General features: G+C 44.7%; 1 protein-coding gene across 1 annotated transcript in view; it reads left to right on the top strand.

The window, feature by feature from the left end:
* The window catches only part of CCDC88B (coiled-coil domain containing 88B), a 124,110-nt gene that overhangs the window by 96,430 nt on the left and 7,468 nt on the right, over nt 1–20,212 (top strand). The window contains exons 13-19 of the mRNA XM_063944974.1: nt 105–280; nt 703–5,093; nt 6,433–6,558; nt 6,887–7,073; nt 7,152–7,297; nt 8,214–8,309; nt 17,151–17,293. Coding sequence (XP_063801044.1) covers nt 105–280; nt 703–5,093; nt 6,433–6,558; nt 6,887–7,073; nt 7,152–7,297; nt 8,214–8,309; nt 17,151–17,293 — 5,265 coding nt within the window. The remainder of the gene's footprint in view (nt 1–104; nt 281–702; nt 5,094–6,432; nt 6,559–6,886; nt 7,074–7,151; nt 7,298–8,213; nt 8,310–17,150; nt 17,294–20,212) is intronic.

Raw genomic sequence — 20,212 nt, forward strand, 5'->3', positions numbered from 1 at the left:
ATTTTTTATTACTACACTTATTACTTACTACACAAAATCTGACCCCTCTGTTGTTCTGTTTTTGTGTACAAACCTCTTATATACTTTTCATCTATTATCTGCAGTTTTAGACCTGAATGCAGAGCTGTCCCAAGCTTTGTTACGTTTGGAGAGAGAAAACCAGGTCCTGAGAGAAAGGCTGCAGATCTTAACTGGAGAGACTGTGGATCTGGAGAACATGGGACATATAGAGCAAAAGCAAGAGATCTCGGACCGATTACAAGATTTATGTGTCAGAGAGGTGAGAGCAAATCGGTAAACTAATAATGCTTTCTCTAGGGCAGAGGTTCCCAAACTGTGTGCCATGGCTCCCTGGGGTGCCTCGGGACACTTGCAGGGGTGCCCTGGGTTGGTGGTCCAAGACCAATTCAAATTATTCATGGTCAATATAATAGGCAAAACCAGTGCTGGTGGCTGCCAATCATAAAATATGTGGCCAAACAGAAGCAAATCTTGTCCCTCACCACACAACTGACCCTAAGGATGACATACAAACGCGATCTACTTAATGTCTTATTTCTTTCTAAATTTCTCAATAAGAAATTTTTGGCCTAGGGGTGCCGTGAAAAAAATTCTGATATTCTAGGGCGCCGTGATTCAAAAAAGTTTGGAAACCACTGCTCTAGGGCATTATCTTGAAGTTCTGCTTATTTCATTCTGTAGGAGCCAGATGGGGGCAGCTTAGTGGATAAAGATCTATTGGGAGATGGAGACATGAACCAGAAAGAGAAAAAGAAACCAGAAGACAGAGTTGTACAGGTGCAGTCACAGCACTTGCAGAAAATGACTACAGATGAACAGCCAATCACTGTTTCAAAAAAAGCAGGCAAAGACACTGGTCAGCCGCATGTGCCGCTGGAAGACAGTACAAGAAATAATCTTATACAGAATAAACAGCTGGAAGAAGTTAATTGTAATGTGCCATTAATTCAGATCCAACTGGAAGAATGTTCTCTAGAGGACAAATCACTGGGGAAATATGCAGACAATTCTAAGACTGTCAATCAGGGGCATTTGGGACAGAGTTCGGGAGACTTAGAGTCATTACAGACACAGCTGGAATCGAGTAGTGTAGAGGTACACTCACTAACACAGCTGGAACGTGGGACTGAAGAGGTACAGTCACTAAAGACACAGCTGGAATGCAGGGTTGGAGAGGTACAGTCACTAAAGACACAGCTGGAATGTAGGGCTGGAGATGTACAGTCACTAAGGACACAGCTAGACAGTAGAGCAGAGGAGGTACAGTCATTAAAGACACAGCTGAAATCTATGGCTGGAGAGGTACACTCACTAAAGACACAGCTTGAATCTAGGGCTGGAGAGGTACAATCAATGAAAGCACAGCTAACGTTGTATGATACAGAAATGCAGTCACTAAAGACACAGCTGAAATTGAGCACTGGGGAGGTACAGTCACTAAAGTCACAACTGGAAGTGAACACTGAAGATGTACAATCACTGCAGAGACAATTGCAACTGAGTGCTGAAGAAAAACAATCACTAAAGGCACAGCTAGAAATAAATTGTGAAAATGAACAATCACTGAAGACACAATTGAAAGTAAATGTAGGAGTGGTACAATCACTAAAGGCACATCTGGAGTTGAGTTCTGAAAAGGAACAATCACTGAATACACAACTGGAACAGAGTTCTAAAGAGGTACAATCACTAAAGGCACAATTGGAAGTGAGTGCTGGGGAGCAACAATCACTAAATAAACAATTGGAATTGAATGCTGAAGTGGTACAATCTCTAAAAGTGCAGCTGGAATTAAGTTCTGGAAGGGAACAGTCACTGAAAACTCATCTGGAAATGAATGCTGCAGAGTTACAATCACTGAAGGTACAGCTAGAATTGAGCGGTCGAGAGATACAATCACTCCAGACACAACTGGAAATAAGTGCTGCAGAGGCACAGTCATTAAATGCAAAGTTTGAATTGGGTGCTTGTGAGATACAATCCTTAAAGAAACAGCTAGAGGAAAAAGAAGTAGAGAACACAGTCCAGCAGAGACAAATCCATGAGAAAGCTGTAGAAATAGAATTGCTAAAAAAACAACTGTCTGATGTACAAGAGTCGCATTCTCTAACGCAGCATCTGCAAGAAAGTTCTGAGGAAATGCAATCTCTTAAAAGACAGTTGGCAGCCAGCACAAGAGACATGCACTCCATAAAGATGCATCTTCAAGAAAGAGAGGAACAGGCATTAAAAAAACAAATTGAAGAGAGTGCAAAGGAAATTGAGTCACTGAGAAGACAACTGGAAGACAAAACAGCGGAGGTGCAACCTCTCAGGATAAACTTGGAAAAGAGAGAGGAAGTAGAGCTGTTATGGAAAAAACAACTGGAAGAGAGAGCAGGGGAGATACAGTTGCTTAGAAAAAACTTGGAAAATAGAGAAGAGTTAGAGCAGTTAGTAAAACGCCAGCTGGAAGAGAGGACAGGTGAGGTACAAATGCTCAAAAGAAACCTGGACAAAAAAGAACAAGCAGAGCAGCTACTGAGGAGGCAGCTGGAAGGAAGGAATAAGGAGGTGCATAAACTCAGCAGAATCTTGGAAAAAAAAGAGGATTCCCAGAAATTAGTGGAAAGGCAGTTGGAAGAGAGGACAGGAGAGGTCAATATGCTGAAGAAAAGTTTGGATAAAGGAGAGGAACTAGAACAGCTAGTGAAGACACAGCTGGAAGAGAGAACAAAGGAAGTCAAGGATCTCAAGCATAACTTGGCCAAGGAAGAGCAACTAGAGCAGTTAGTGAAAAGTCAGCTGGAAGAGAGAACAGGAGAGGTAGAGGAACTCAGGCAGAATCTGTCAAAAAGAGAAGAATTAGAACAGTTATTGAAGAGGCAGCTGGATGGAAGAACAGGAGAAGTGCAGGAACTCAAGAGAAACATAGAGAAAATAGAGGGCATAGAGCAGTTAGTGAAGAAGCAGTTGGAAGAGAGCACATTCACCATCCAGTTTCTTCAAAAACAGTTACAAGAGGCCTCTAGTGAGGAACAATTATTGAAACGTCAACTTGAGCAGAATGAAAGAGAGCGGCAATCCCTGGGCAGGAAATTGGAAGAAAGTTCTGAAAAAAACAAGATCTTACAGAGACAGCTACAGGAAAAAGATACAGTGGTACAGTCATTAAAGAGACAGTTCAAAGACATGGATGAGAAATGCATACAGCAACAAATTCAAGAGCATGCAGTAGAGAACAGCGCTCTGCAGACTCTTACAGCAGAGTCAACTGCACTAAAAAATCAGCTCCGCGAGATGTCTGACCAAATAGAAAGTCTAACTAGACAGATCCAAGCAAGTGCAGATAAAGAAGGGAATTTACTAAGAAATATTGAAGATAGCAAGGTAGACATACAAGCCCTCCAGAAACAGCTTCAAGAAAGAGAAGAAGAGATATTAACCCAAAAAAGACATTTAGATGAGAGCACTGGAAAACAGCAATCCTTAAACAGAAAGCTGGAAGAGAGTGATTGGGAGCTGCAGCTACTAAAAAGACATCTGGAGGAAAATGAAGGACGGAGAAAGGTGCAACAAAGACAGATGGAAGAAGGTGCAAGAGAAAGACAGTCATGTCACCTGCAATTAAAAGAGAATGCTGAAGAAATACAGTCCCTGAAAAGACAGTTGAAAGAGAATGAGACATGTCAGCACTCACTAAACAGACTGATTAAAGAAAAAACCGAGGAGACAGAGTCCTTAAAGAGACAGCTTCAAAAAAGTGTAGAAGAAATAAACTCACAGAAAAAACAGCTGGAGGAGAGAAGTGGGGAAAACTTTTTACTGAACAGACGCCTGGAAGAAAGGGAGCAGTTACTCAAGAGACAATTGGAGGAGAACAGTGCAGAACTGCAGTTCCTCAGAAGACAGTTACAAGAGAGTGCTGAGCAGGAACACTCATGGAAGATCCAGCTGGAAGGTAGTGAGAGAGAGAGGCTAAATTTGAAAAGGCATATAGAGGAGATCAGTACACAATTCAAAGCTAGACAACTAAACGACAATCTAGAGATCCAAATGATGAAGAAGCAGCTGGATGAAATGAACAGTAGGAAAGAGTCCATAGTCCGCTTGATTCATAAAGAAAATGAACAGTTGGATAGACAAGATCAGCAGAAAGACGAGCAGACCCAATGTCTCATAAAGCAACTTCAAGCGAGTGCAGAGCAAGCCGAGATCTCACAGAAACAGCTCAATGAAAAAGAAGTTGATATACAAACACTTAAGAGACAGCTAGAAGAATGTACAGGCAAGGAACATTCTCTAATAAAACAACTGAAAGAGAGGGATCTATATGAGCAGTCTCTTAAATTTAAACTGGATGAGGGTAATAAGGTGACAGAACTACTGCAGAGACAACTGCATGAAAGCACTGAGGACATTCAGACTCTCAGAAGGCAACTGGAACAGAAAACTGGAGAGAAGATGACCCATAAGAGAAAAATGGAAAACAATAAATCAGAGAGCAATTTTCAAGAAGCAGAACCTGGTAAAATACACCTGCAAGAAACTACTAGAGAAATAAGACCACAGCCTGAAGAAGGAAAAGAACCAAAAATAAGTAGACAACTGGATGAAAGTTCATCTAAGCCATTAACAATTTCTGATTCTGCCTGCATTTCCTTTTGCTTTGGAACCACAAATGCTGTATATGTTTCTCCATTTCCTAAGTTCCCAATATCTCCCACATTAGAGCCAACTCTCTCTGCATTTACTCAATCAACTTTGTTGGCCTCTGCTCCTGACTCAGTCATTCAGCCTCATGCATCTGACCTCATTTTTCAGCCTCATGTTTCTGTGCCTCCCTCCAAAAATGGATCTGAGTCCATATCCACTTATCCCCCTCTTGCTGCCACCGACTCCCCCATATCCTTGCTTCTACTGGAACTGCATGGAGTACGAAGAGAGAGATCAGAGTTGCAAGGACGTCATGACTCCCTGCTCAGGGACCTGCAAAGACAGGAGGGGGAATTGGAAAGAGTACAAAGAGAGCTGCGTCGAGGCCGGAGTGCTATGAGATTACTGAAACAAGAACATCGGGAGCTGCAGGAGAGGTAGGACAATCGAGTACAGTAGTGTCTCACCAGGTTCACTGGCTACCTAGAACACTAATGCTTCTCACTAGAGTTCACTGGCTACCTAGAACACTAATGCTTCTCACTAGAGTTCACTGGCTACCTAGAACACTAATGCTTCTCACCAGGGTTCACTGGCTTTCTAAATCACTAATGCTTGAATATATTTAATGAGTAAAAGTTGCAAATGTTCCCTTTTTTATAGAAAGTGAATTTGATGTCCCCACCATTCTGCATCTCTATTTTACTTAACTGATAATTGAATACTACTGCAAGCCGATATGAATGTCTGTATAGCTTGTACTTGACTGGCAGACACAGACATGAGTTAAAATCTACGGGCCTCATTTATGAAACGCACAACAGCTGAAGTACTGCATAATATCCTGCTTGATTTATGCAATTGCATTTAGATTTCTGCCAAATTTTATAGGTCCATTGATCAAGATGGCAGCAAATAAAGAGGGGGGGGGGGGGTGTTTCCCACAGACAATAGAAGAAATTACAGTAGGTAAAGGGACATAAATCCTTGTTAAGTACAAAGCGCAATGTGAACATTAGGTATTAATTTGTACAGCAAAATCATTGAAATTAGATGAAGAGGTGATGAGGGTCACCTTTGATATGCTCTCTGCTGTGTTGAGGGGCATGTTGCCATTTCTGCCCTGAAAAGGGACTTGAATTTTGTCAGGGACTTATATTTTGCAAGAGCTCGGAGATGATGGACATTGGGTTTATGTGCAGCTTCCAATAATGTGGCCAATCCAAGCAATATTTGATGAGGAAGATGTTGAAGTTTTATTTCAGTAAAGGGATGGTTGAAAGTAGCAACAGGCTGGTCATTGCACCATGACCCTCTACAAATATGTTCACCTTTCTGCACACCACTACTGTAGGTTGTGGAGGCATTTTTTGAGACTGGAGTGTAGTCATGTCCCGAGATATGTGCAGGACAGATCATCTAGGCATAAAACTAATTGCAAAACTAAGGATTTGTGCAGCTTCTTGCATTTGCATTGGTAATTAAAGCCTGTGTGTGTAGTATTGGGTAGCAGGTAAGTACAAAGAGAATGGAATGGTTGGTACAGTAGCAGAGACAGGATGACAAGCAGGGGGTGATCATAATCCCATTTCTCCCTTATAACTTTAGCAATTTCTTTGATGGTTCCTCGGTTTGCACAAAAGTATTTGCCAAAGTTATTATTGTGTTATAAAACCGAGTGGTAGTGTGTTTGTAAATGGAATATACATTTGTATGTGGATTGTTGAGGATTTGTTTCACATACATTACTTTGTTGATGACTATGGTCTCTGGCAGGTTATCCCAGCTCTCTATACAGGGAGAGCAGGTGCAGCAGGAGCAGCAGAGAAAACTGCAAGAGCAGACGGAAAGAATGCAAGAATTGCAGATGGATAACCAGAGACTGCAGGAAGAGCAAAAGAGGTGATCGAATGGCCAAATCTGGGCTTCTAGTAATAGGAATTTGTGCTTTAGGTTCCCCAATGTGCAATGTGTGGGCTGCGAGGTGACTCTAACATGTTTCTTAAATCATCAACTTTAGACAGGTACTTAGTTTATGTTATGGCTGCATGACTAAACAGTGTACTTACAAGTGCATATACTGTACATGCAGATAGCTAGAAATGGATTGGAACTGCATGTCCTTCTGCCTGCAGAAATGATTTTTGAATAGGTTAGGTAAATGTTAGATTTATGGGTCAGGTAATGGTAGTAGACAATGAATAGGGCTGCCATCTTGTTTTGTTCTTAGGCTACAAGAGGAGCTGTCCCGATTTGAGAAGAATTGTAGTGAAAAAATGTCAGAGCTGAGAGAAATGAAGAGACAGCTGGGATCTGAGCAGAGAGAGCGAGAGCAGCTAGACAGAGAGCGCATGGAACTGAAAGAGAGGGTCCAGCGGCTGGAGATCAGCAAAACAGCTCTTTCAAATCAGTGCCAGGTTGGTGATTCAGGAACAGTGTTGCTGCCTGAGTTTGTGGTTATGCAGGTCACAAGATAACTGTCTCTGTGTTTTCAGGTGTTGTCCCAGGTAAAACTCTCTCTCCAAGACCAGAGTAACCTGCTGCTGTCTCAGATAAATTCTCTAAGCCAAGACAATCGTGAGTTATTAGAGCGGAGCCTTGAGAGTGGTGCCCTGAGACAAGAAGAGGAGAGAAGCTACCGGTAAGGCTATCATCTAACCCTGCAACCAGATTGATCTTTTATTGTTCGTGGTACTGTTTATTTATTTACACACCATTCGGAAGAGTAAAGAGAAATTCTTTCCAGTTCCCAAAGTCCCTGACTAAAATGCATTAAATGAATTATAGCATTTTTGCCATTATGGTCACCATATGTCAATAATTCAGACATGAATGTTCCTTCTGCTCCCTATCTTGGCAGGATAACAATATTTAGGTGGAAATTTACTAAAGGGCGAGTTTGATGGTGTTTTCAACCCACCATCTATCACTGGCAATTTATACTTCCAAACGGGATGTAGTTATGTGACCGGTGGTTAGGAGACTGCCGGTCACAACTCCTCCCCCTACATCCAACCCCCTGAGAATCACGATGGTCGGCATGCCAACCAACAGGGGCTATACCCACTCTATCGGTGTCCACGAGACCCATAGAGTGGGAATAGAACCTGTGGGGCTTGTTGCGCTGCCCACCCCCCGCCAGGATTCCGCTGCCGGGATACAGGCAGAGGTATGCTGACCGGCGGTCTCCTGACCACTGGTCACGCATACTCAACCCTTACAAACCTCCAGAATAACTTATATTGGTTCACAAAACTGCTGCTTGATAAATTTGGCAGTTTCTATTCGTTACTATTGAAAAATTGGGATGGTGATTTGTATTACAGTGGCCTTTAGTTTATTGGTCTATAGGGAAATTTCTGTCTAATCTATGTCTACATTGTTTGTATATTCAGAAATGGTGCTTTATTTTTATTTGTTCCTGAATTTTGCACCTCCTTTGTATATACTGTATGTCTCTGTAGGATTTTGTCAAATTTTATTTAAACTGTTTTCAATATGTAAACAATAAAATAAAATAAAAATATTACAATGGCTGCCTTTTGTTTCATTCCTAGAGAGAAACTGACAGAGCTGAAACATGAAAAGCAAAAACTACTTGACAAGATCATGGATCAGTATAGAGTATTGGAACCAGCTCCAGTGGTACACAGGTAATGTCTCTTTATAGAGGAGCCAGGCTGTCGAAAGGCTACTACTGTACATTCCAGATCACTTTTGCCAACTCTTTGTAGATTAAGAGAAAAATATATCTACTAATTACAAGCCCGTCAAAATGATGGAACAACATAACAGTAATGTCAGTGCCAGAGGCTGTGCAAGCCCGAAAGGAGCAACACTTGAATTGCTCCATCAGGCACCATCTAGTGTTCGCCGGTGCGTAAAACACTTGAATTCCCCACATACAGGTGAGGAGCAGCATTAGCCTTTTATTATATAGGATCCCCTGCAAAAGGCTAAGTAGTGCTTCAGACTGCAGTCCCTATAATTATCAATGGGGACTGTAGTCTGAACCTATGTACCAAGTTCCAGAGCTGAACTAAGAGCCCTCATGGGGTCCTAGGCATAATATCAGTTTACCCCTCCCCTCCCTGGGTTGAACCGGCAATAACCATAACATACCCTTTATTACCCTATACATGCCCTCCCCCCAACATTCGAACACAAATTGTGTTTCACATAAACTGTGTCACATATTTCTTTATACAAAACATTTTACACTAAAACTGTCGTTTTATATACACACATTAATCATCTCACTGGCCCTAATGCAGACATACGCATGGTCACATTAAAACCAGTGCCCCAGTCACACTGTGGTAAGAGTTTTCTTGAGGTCTCTGTCAGGAAAACATCATGTCTCTCTCCTTCTACACCAGACATGTGATCCATATTTGTACAGTAGATGAGAGCGAGTCTGGCACGTCCTATACTAAGCCATCATCAGTAATAAATTACCTCATAAGATGCTGTATACACAAAGCTGCGTGATGTAACACGCAGCCGCTGCAACCTGAAACATGTCGGGCAGCTGCCTGCCTTCACTTCTAGGCTGCGTAGGCAGAGGGCTACCCTAAACATGCAAAGGCATCACTGCCATGCGATGATTTCACATGTTTGGGGGGGAAGGGGACAGGACCCGGCATGCGGATCGGACTTGTCCTGTGCTGGGCGTCCCACTGCATGTCAGTGTAATGGATCATAGATGCGCAATTTTTCAGACATCTACGATCCACGCTGAATTAGGCCCTCAGTGCTGCCCTGTTGGGCACTATCTTACCTCTACCAATCTGTCCCAGTGCGCCAGCGTTCGGCCGCAGGTCTCCAATCACCTCTTCAACTTGCGGACGCGGTGTTTAGTATTCCATGTGGGGCCTGCACTGGGTGCTGCCATATTAGTTCTGGTTCCTTCTCCTCTGAAGCACCAATGAATTGACACAGGAAGCAGCATCAGCGGTGAACAGCCAATCGGCTGAGACCCAGGGGTATAAAGATCCTCCAGTAGCACTTCCAGTTGTCAGTGCTTTGTTGTCCATACCTGCTGAGACCCACGCTGAGTATCTCTCTAGCAAAACATTCAGCTGTTAGACCCCAGTGCGCTTTCCATCTCTAGCATTCACTGACTCACTCCAGTCACTTTGCGAAGATGGAACTGCCTATCCCAGTGTTCAAGCTTATCTGGTACAGCCTTAATCTACCCATACTGCCTACTGGTTCTGCAAATCCCAGAGCTCTAGCTTATCTGAAACTGCTTCAACCCAGCAATCCTCACCGTCTGGTTCTGCAAATGCCAGTGCTCTTGCTTATCTGGTAGTTGGCCATCCTAGTAATCCGGACTTGCTGGTACTGCAAATTCCAGTGCTCCTGCTTATCTGGTACTGCATCATCCCAGCGATCCTGCATAGCTGGCACTGCTCATGTCAGTGCACCTCCTTATCTGGTACTGCATCATCCCAGCGATCCTGCATAGCTGGTAATGCTCATGTCAGTGCACCCAGTAGCGGATCTTGCCACGGGCAAGCAGTACTTTTGCCCGGGGCGCCGCCTTCCGGAGGGCGCTGGCGCCATCCGGAGGGCGCCGCACCATGGCAAGATCCGCCACTGCTGTGCCCTCCGCTGCCCGCTGTGTCCCCCCGGCTCCTGCGGCTCTGGTCCCGTCAAGGGAACTAGACGCGTAGCGTCTAGTTTCCCTTCGCAAAGAGGACCATTACTGAGCGGTGCGCGATGACGTCATCACGCACCGCACAGCAAAGGTCCTCTCCGCGAAGGGAACTAGACACTACGCGTCTAGTTTCCCTTCGCGGAGAGGACCTTTTGCTGTGCGGTGCGCGATGACGTCATCGCGCACCGCTCAGCATTTAAGCGGCGCTTCTGCTGTACAGGGGGCGTGACTGACCACGCCCCCTGTAGTAAGCCACGCCCCCATTCCCTGCCCGGGGCGCCGAGGGCATTCGAACCGGCCCTGAGTGCACCTGCTTATCTGGTCCTGCATCATCCCAGCGATCCTGCATAGCTGGTACTGCTCATGTCAGTGCATCTGCTTAACTGGTACTGCATCATCCCAGCGATCCTGCATAGCTGGTACTGCTCATGTCAGTGCACCTGCTTATCTGGTACTGCATCACCCAGCGATCCTGCATAGCTAGTACTGCTCATGTCAGTGCACCTGCTTATCTGGTACTGCATCATCCCAGCGATTCTTACTAGTTTGTACTGCAATAATCCCACTTCCGCAGCAACTCTTAGTCTGGATTCTCAAATCAGACCAAGCTTGACAGGACCTGTCATCGGACAGCAATAAAAATATGGACCAATATATATTCTCTCGTTTCTAGGTAATATGTATTTTAGAAGAGAAGCGCTAAAACAGGGATACATGGAAGAATTTCATATAAACCAGTTAACCTCCTCTGGCTTCATTTAATATGCAAATTAGATGGTACTTGGATGATTATATATTAGACATAACTAAGATTCTATATCCATTGCAACACACCCACACAGTTTATTGCCAGACAATAAAGGACTTTAATGCATAATTTCTGCAGATGGCAAGCAGGCACTTAGGTTCCCACCAGGCTCTAGGCAGCAGCCTGTACCTAGCAGCCTGTACCTAGTTGGTAACCCAGCCCTGCCAAGCTCCAAAAAGTGTTAACCATTTTATACCTATGGAGGCATTCTCTCTCCACAAACTCTATCTTTTTCCAAAGTTTTCCAGTAAATGCTAAAACAGGATTTTAATACCTACCGGTAAATCCTTTTCTATAAGTCCGTAGAGGATGTTGGGGACACCAAAAGAACCATGGGATATAGATGGATCCGCAGGAGACATGGGCACTTTAAGACTTTCAAAGGGGCGTGACCTGGCTCCTCCCTCTATATCCCTCCTCAGACTAAGTTTGGAACTGTGCCCGGAGAGATGGACATTTTGAGTAAAGGACTTAACAAACAAGGTGAGCATCATACCAGCTCACGCCATAAACATGCCGAATAACATGGCATTCAACTGAACACATGCCAACGGACATGAACAAAATTCAGCAACAAGCTGAAGAAACCATAACACAATATGTGTGTAACCAGAACTAAACTGCAGATACAGTACGCACTGGGACGGGCGCCCAACATCCTCTACGGACTAATAGAAAAGGATTTACCGGTAGGTATTAAAATCCTGTTTTCTATTACATCCTTGAGGATGTTGGGGACACCAAAAGAACCATGGGATCATACCAAACCTCTATAACGGGCGGGAGAGTGCGGACGACTCTGCAGCACGGATTGACCAAACTTTAGGTCTTCATCGGCCAAGGTATCAAACTTGTAAAACTTAGCAAACATGTTTGACCCCGACCAAGTAGCTGCTCGGCAAAGTTGTAATGCCGTGACACCCCGAGCAGCCGCCCCAGGATGAGCCCACCTTTCTAGTGGAATGGGCTTTTACCGATTTAGGTAACAGCAAACTTGCCGTGGAATGAGCCTGCTGAATCGTGTGACATATCCAGCGGGCAATGGTCTGCTTGAAAGCAGGACACCCAAGTTTATTGGGAGCATATAGCACAAACAGAGACTCTGTTTTTCTAACTGGCAACGTAAATTTTCAAAGCTCTGGTGACATCCAGAGACTTTTCCTCAGCCAAAGTGCCAGTAGCCACTGGCAGCACAATATGTTGGTTAATATGAAAAGAGGAAACCACCTTTGGCAGAAATTGTTGCTGAGTTCTCAATTCTGCCCTATCCTCATGGAAGATCAAATAAGGGCTCTTGTGAGACAAGGCACCAATTCAGACACCCGCCTTGCGGATGCCAATGCTAACAAAATGACAACCTTCCAAGTGAGGAATTTCAACTCCACTTTACTTAAAGGTTCAAACCAATGTGATTTTAGGAATGTTAAAACCACATTAAGATCCCAAGGTGCCACAGGTGGCACAAAAGGAGGTTGGAAGTGCAGGACCCCTTTTACAAAGGTCTGCCCCTCAGGAAGTGAGGCCAATTGTTTCTGAAAGAAAATTGACAAAGCAGAAATCTGCACTTTTATGGAGCCTAATTTAAGGCCCGCATCCACTCCATTTTGTAGAAAATGGAGAAAACGTCCAAGGTCAAACTTCTCCACTGGAGCTTTCTTGGACTCGCACCAGGAAATATATTTCCTCCAAATACGGTGATAGTGTTTCGACGTCACACCCTTCCTAGCAAGAATAAGAGTGGGAATGACTTCATCGGGAATACCCTTACGGGCTAAAATCTGGCGTTCAACCGCCATACCGTCAAACGTAGCCACTGTAAGTCTTGATAGACGAACAGCCCCTGCCGCAGCAGATCCTCGCGAAGAGGAAGAGGCCATGGATCTTCGACTAACAACTCCTGAAGATCCGGGTACCAAATTCTCCTTGGCCAGTCTGGAACTACAAGGAGCGCTGGAATCTGTGATTTTCTTAGGATTCTCAGAACCTTTGGATTGAGAGGAAGTGGAGGGAAAACGTACACCGACGGATGCATCCACTGCCGCTGCCTGAGGGTCCCTGGACCTGGATTAATACATTAGTAGTTTTTTGTTGTTGTGGCGGGACGCCATCATGTCTATGTGGGGAATCCCCCAAAGATTGGTGATTAGAGTGAAGACCTCCTGATGGAGGCCCCACTCCCCTGGATGTAGATCGTGTCTGCTGAGGAAGTCTGCTTCCCAGTTGTCCACTCCCGGAAGGAATATTGCTGACAGAGCGCTTACCTGAGACTCTGCCCAGCGAAGAATCCTTGTGGCTTCTGCCATTGCTGTTCTGCTCTTTGTGCCGCCTTGGCGGTTTATGTACGCTACTGCTGTCACATTGTCCGATTGGATCAGGACAGGCCGGTTTCAAAAAAGATGCTCCGCTCGTAGAAGGCCGTTGTAAATGGCTCTCAACTCCAGCACGTTTATGTGAAGAAGAGTTTCCTGACTTGACCATCTTCCTTGGAAGGTTACCCCTTGTGTGACTGCTCCCCAACCTCGGAGACTTGCATCCGTGGTCACTAGGATCCAGTCTTGGATCCCAAATCTGCGTCCTTCTAAGAGGTGAGAGCTGTGGAGCCACCACAGGAGTGAGATCCTGGTGTTGGGGGATAGAACTATCCCCCGGTGCATATGGAGGTGGGATCCGGACCATTTGTCCAACAGGTCCCACTGAAATACTCTGGCATGGAACCTCCCGAATTGGAGGGCCTCGTATGCCGCCACCATTTTCCCTAGCAACCGAATGCATTGATGAATGGAAACTGTTGGTGGTTTCAGAATGAGTTTTACCAAACTCTGAATTTCCAGTGCTTTCTCTGGAGGGAGGAACACTCTCAGCTGGATCCTGTACAGAAACATACCCAAAAATGCCAACCGGGTTGTTGGAACTAATTGTGATTTCGGCAGGTTCAAGAGCCAGCCGTGCTGTTGTAGAAGCGACAGAGACAGTGTAATGTCCTGTACCAGTTTTTCCTTGGACCTTGCCTTTATCAGGAGATCGTCCAAGTACGGGATAATTGTAACTCCTCTTTTTCTGAGGAGAACCATCATTTCTACCATGACTTTTGTGAAAATCCTCGGAGCGGTGGACAGGCCAAACGACAACGTCTGAAATTGGTAATGAGTATCCTGGATTGCAAACCTGAGATAACTCTGATGAGGGGGATAAATGGGAACATGAAGGTAGGCATCCTTTATGTCCAAAGACACCATGAATTCCCCCTCCTCCAGACTGGAGATCACCGCTCGGAGAGACTCCATCTTGAATTTGAATTTCTTCAGGAAAAAATTTAGAGATTTTAGGTTGAGGATTGGTCGTACCGAGCCATCCGGCTTTGGCACTACAAATAGGATTGAATAAAAGCCTTCCCCTTGTTGCTCCCGGGGGGCCGGGATCACAACCTGATTTTGACATAATTTTTGTATTGCTCCACAGACTAGAGCTCTGTCTGGAAGCGAAACTGGTAAGGGTGATTTGAAAAAACAGCGGGGCGGGGGGGACGTCTTGAAATTCCAGTTTGTACCCTTGGGTCACAATTTGTAACACCCAAGGGTCCAGGTCCGAGTGAACCCAAACCTGACTGAAAAGCCTAAGACGTGCCCCCACCGGTGCGGTCTCCTGTAGGGGAGACCCGGCGTCATGCGGTGGATTTGGCGGAAGCCGGGGAGGACTTCTGCTCTTGTAAACTCGAGGAAGCGGGAGTTCTCTTGCCCCTTCCTCTACCTCTGGTAGCGAGGAAGAAGTTACCTCGCCTTTTCTATATTTGTTGGGCCGAAAGGACTGCATTTGATAGTGCGGTTTATTCTGTTGCGCAGGAGCATTAGGTAAATAAGTAGACTTACCCGCAGTGGCCGCTGATACTAAATCAGTAAGGCCGTCACCAAACAGTTCCCCACCCTTAAAGGGAAGGGACTCCATGTTTTTCTCGGAATCCGCGTCAGCATTCCATTGATGAGTCCATAGCGCACGCTTAGCCACAATAGACATAGCATTAGCCTTAGCCCCCAGGAGGCCAGCATCTCTTGCAGCCTCTTTCAAGTACGCAGCCGCGTCCCTGATATAACCAAGCGTCACTAGGATGCTATCCCTATCCAGAGTATCTAAATCAGCAGATAAACTTTCAGCCCATTTTTCAATGTCGCTACTAACCCACGCTGACGCAATAAGCGGTCTAAGCTGCGTCCCTGTGGTAGTAAATATAGCTTTTAAAGTAGCCTCCTGCTTACGATCAGCCGGCTCCTTAAGAGTCGTCGACTGAGCTGCAGGGAGCGCTACCTGTTTTGACAAGCGTGCTAGGGCTTTGTCCACTGTGGGTGGTGTTTCCCACTTATCCCTATCAGCTGCTTAGGGATGAGAAATTTCTTATCAGGTGTATTCCAAATGCCATCAAAAAGGTCATTTAGTTCAAAACAAGTAGGAAAAGAAACCGAGCATCTCTTCTCCTTGTAAATAAGGACCCTCGTTTCTGGTGTAAAGGGGTCCTCATCAATACGTAATATGTCTTTGACAGCCACAATCATATATTGAATACTCTTAGCCAATTTAGGATCTAACCTAGAATCAGCATAATCGGCACCGGTATCAGAGTCCGTGTCGGTATCTGTGTAATCTAATTGGTCAACACTACGTTTCAGTGACACTTGAAATAAAGCGTAATCTACTGATTTCTTCCAAATCTGTAGTTGAGAGTCAGATTCGGTAAACTTTTGATTTAACAGCGTAACATTAGCATTTAAAGCATTTGCAGCAGGTAACCAATCAGCCGTCGGCGGTGCCGACAGGACCAACAAAACATTTGGTGTCCCCAATAAATTATCCCCCTGAGAGGAAAATTCTGCCTCAGACATGTTGTCTCCCTAACAGCACCCACAGAAAAGCCTGTGAGGGAACAAAAGGAAAGGAGCCAGCTCACACCCCAGTGCCAAAGTGCAGGTCCGAAAACACCCTCAAGTGTCACAGAGCTGCAGCGCTATATATCTGTATAGAAATAATCTGCCCCCCTCGTTTTAATAGCCCCATGTACTTGTCTGCTGTGAGGAAGGACCAACGCTGCTGCTTGGAGGAGGAAATGGTGCCGAGTGAGCCTGGAGGAAGAAGCCCCGCCCCCAACATGGCGCGCTTCTTCTCGCTTATTTTTACATGTTTATCCTGGCGGGGGTTTGCGGGCAGTGCCAGGGCACTGTACAGATATGCCAGCCTTATTTATAAGGTATTTTTAGCTCCTCAGGGTGCCCCCCCCCCCCCTCCCCAGCGCCCTGCACCCAGCGGTGTGTACAGTCCGGGAGCCTGGTGCGCACTGAGCAAATCATGCTGCGCGTACCTCTATATGCCGTCTTTGTTGAAGAGAAGATGTCTTTTCCTCACATACTCACCTGTCTTCTGACTTCTGGCTTGAAGAGGGGGCACGGCAAGCTGTGGGAGCGAGCATCCAGGAGAGCCCGGCGTTCATCTCCCCTCAGGAGCTGAAGGCATCCTGTCAGCAGCAGCAGAGCCCTGAAACTCATTAGACGTGGGTCTAGACTGCTCTCCCCTCCTTCCCACGAAGCAGGGAGTCTGTAGCCAGCAGATCTCCCCAAAATAAAAAACCTAACATTATATCTTTTCTGAGAAACTCTAAGAGCTCCCCCGAGTGCCTCCATCTCGCAGGGCACATTTTCTAAACTGAGTCTGGGGAGGGATATAGAGGGAGGAGCCAGGTCACGCCCCTTTGAAAGTCTTAAAGAGCCCATGTCTCCTGCGGATCCGTCTATATCCCATGGTTCTTTTGGTGTCCCCAACATCCTCAAGGACGTAATAGAAAGACTGCTTCGTTGTACTGGGATGTCATTTGCTGGGACAGAGTGTTATTGAAACTGCTGTCCATGCAAGATAATATTATGTTGCTCAGTATAATATAGACTTACTGTAAAATACTACACAAGAGTTTGCTTACTCATTAATATGTCTTTCTACAATAGACAGGGTATATGTCGTTACATAATGCTTATTCCTCATTTACAGTCACAGGAGAGGTAACTGGATTGCTGATAAAATGAAGAGACTCTTAAAGACCAAAGATAAGCCTGCAAAAGGTCCTGGAGAAAGCACCCGTTTTCTGAACCCTCCCAAAGAACACACTAAGGAGCCTGAGAGCCCCTCTAAAAGTATGGAGTCATTAGTTTTAATTAGCATTGTTAAATCACACATTGCTTTGCAGTAGGCTGAGTATTCATCTCATATATTACTGAGATCTTCATTAATATATGTCTGATAAGAATGTCAGTTGTATGATATGACTTATTCTGAAAGCATTAGGTGTCGAATCTATAGTCAGCATTTGTTTAGGCAAACAATGTGTTTTGCTCTAAATTGAAACAGGTATTATTTATAAGATATAATGCCCTCTCTAATGCAATTAGAAAAGATATTAGGAATCACTTTGGAATTATGTGACCTTTATTAAATCAAATGGCCTAATGCTGTACCTTAAATGGATGATAAGTGAAGCTCAATAGTGCAACCCTTGTACAGCCTGTGTATTATGCCTAAGGTCTCCCCAAGATCTGAAATAAGTATAGTGGCAGTGTATGTGGTATAGCAAAAGTGGAGACATATATTTAACACAATAAAATAAAACTAAATGATACAATGTGGTTATAAAAGTATAATAATTAAATGACACAATGTGAATGTAAACACTGGAGACTAGCCTTGAAAAAGAGCCCAGTTAGGCTCAAAACGCGTCAGCTGCTGTAACCATCAGGACCAGTGGAGAGACTACCCAGTTTTTCAAGCTTTGGAGACCAGCAGGGTGCGCAATCCGGATAGCACTCTGCTAATAGTACCACCAGTGGCTCCATCCCCAAAGACCGGGTAAGGACACTCCATTTCACATACATTAAATTTGCTGAAACAGAATTCAACTGTTCACCTTTGTACTGATCCATGCCCGGGTTTCAGGATAACCTGGTTTAAGCACCTTCTGCACAGACTTTTGCAATACTTTAATTTATCCTAGTTTACTGGATTTTATCTATCTTGTCAGAATTTCAGGCACAATCCTGTTTTACGCACCAATATTTCATTGTGTTCTTTATCTATGTACCATTTTATTTTCAGCATCATTCCCCAGATTTTATATCCACATTGTGTCATTTAATTATTAAAATGTTGTAATCACATTGCATCATTTAGTTTTATTTTATTGTGCTAAATGTATCTTTGAAAACACTGAGCACCCACTATTGCTTTACCATATACTCTGCCATAATACTGTACCTTGTTCCTTAAATGGTCATGCCTGGATGACTTCTAAAATTCTTATGGGTGTAAATCAAGCCAAAGTTGGAAAAACATGGAAATAAAAATGTGCCGACCTATGCATTGAAACCCAATTCTTTTATGATATAGTAGTTGGCATATTCCCTATATTAATCATAAAATATATAATAGTAAAACACATCACCTGAATTTGTTACCTCCATCCATTCAGTTTCCATTGAATCATTGTTGCCCCACCAGAGGTAAACATATTGATTCTTGGTTTATTATAACAATTATATCTTTACGCTATTAACATTTATAGAAACTATTTTGCTTAATATAAAAAACAAAAAGGGATTTTCATATATCAGTAATGTCACAATTAGGGAAGCCAATCCCGAGCCATTTTTTTTCAATCCCGGGTATCGGGAATGAAAAATGGCCAATCCCGGGATTCCCGGGATACCCGGGATTGACTTTTAGCTAGGTGGCCGCCCCCTCGCCCCACCCCGCCCCGTACACATAACTCACCATATACCGGGGGCGGGTGGGGAGCAACCTCTCATCGCTGCTGGCGGCTCCCTGCAGCAGCTGACGGCGCAACGTGACCTCTCATGCTGCGCTGGGGAGCTGGAAGAAGGAAGCCGGGCAGCGTCTGAGCGTCCTGTTGGCGCTCAACGCTGATCCCTCAATCCCCGGGATTGGAGCTTCCAATCCCGGGATTGAATCCCGGCCATTTTTGGCCCTAAATCCTGGGATCCCGCCGATCCCGAGATTGGCCACCATAGTCACAATAGTAGATAGATGCTAGCAAAGGCAGGGAAAACAAAAGACTATTAAATATTGTAGTTGTACTACATGTGTCAGAATAACTATGGAACGTATTTAATGGAAAAATATTTTCGTGGTATTTTTTTCCCATGCTCACCCATCCAATGCCTATGAAATACAAAAAAATTGCAGTTAAAACATAGAGGCAAAAAAGTTATGGTTGACTTACCATTGTTAACTCTCTTTTTGCGAGGTACATTGGGTTCCATAGGGAAACATCAGGGTGTAGAGTGGATCTTGATCCAGAGGCACCAACAGGCTAAAGCTTTAGGCTGTCCCAGGATGCATTGGGACCTCTTCTATTATCCCGCCTCCAGGCACTGTGAGCTCAGTTTTGTTAACCAGTCCAATGCAGGAGCAGGTAAGAGAGAAGGTAGATGTTAGTCACATAGAACCACATTCTCACGACAGAAGAAGGGACCAGCGGCTAATTCCATATAAAACCATAGAAGTTAGGTGCGTCAGGTTGGTCGCCCTGTGGAACTCAATGTACCTTGCAGAAAGAGAGTTAACAATGGTAAGTCTACCATAACTCTCCTTTTCTCCAGCAGGTTACATTGGTTTCCACATGGAAACATCGCGGTTGTCCTAAAGCAGTTCCTCAAGGGAGGGGACGCATCTTAGTGGGTATGAGAACCCGGCGTCCAAAGGAAGCATCCTGAGGGGCGGAATTATCAAAGGCATAACACCTAAAAAACGTGTTCACAGAGGACCATGTAGCCACCTTGCACAATTGTTCTGCGGATGTGCCATGGCAAGTCGCCCAAGAAGGTCCAACAGACCGAGTCAAATGGGCATTTATAGCAGCAGGAGCTGGGAGACCAGCCTGCGCATAAGCTTGTGCAATCACCATTCTAATCCATCTGGCCAAAGTTTGCTTATTCGCAGGCCAGCCACATTTGTGAAAACCATACAAGACAAAAAGGGAGTCTGACATCTTGATAGAGGCAGTCCTCTCTGCATATATACGGAGAGCCTGTACCACATCC

The sequence above is a fragment of the Pseudophryne corroboree genome, chromosome 11 (assembly GCF_028390025.1).
Source record: "Pseudophryne corroboree isolate aPseCor3 chromosome 11, aPseCor3.hap2, whole genome shotgun sequence".
NCBI classification, from domain to species: Eukaryota; Metazoa; Chordata; class Amphibia; order Anura; family Myobatrachidae; genus Pseudophryne; species Pseudophryne corroboree.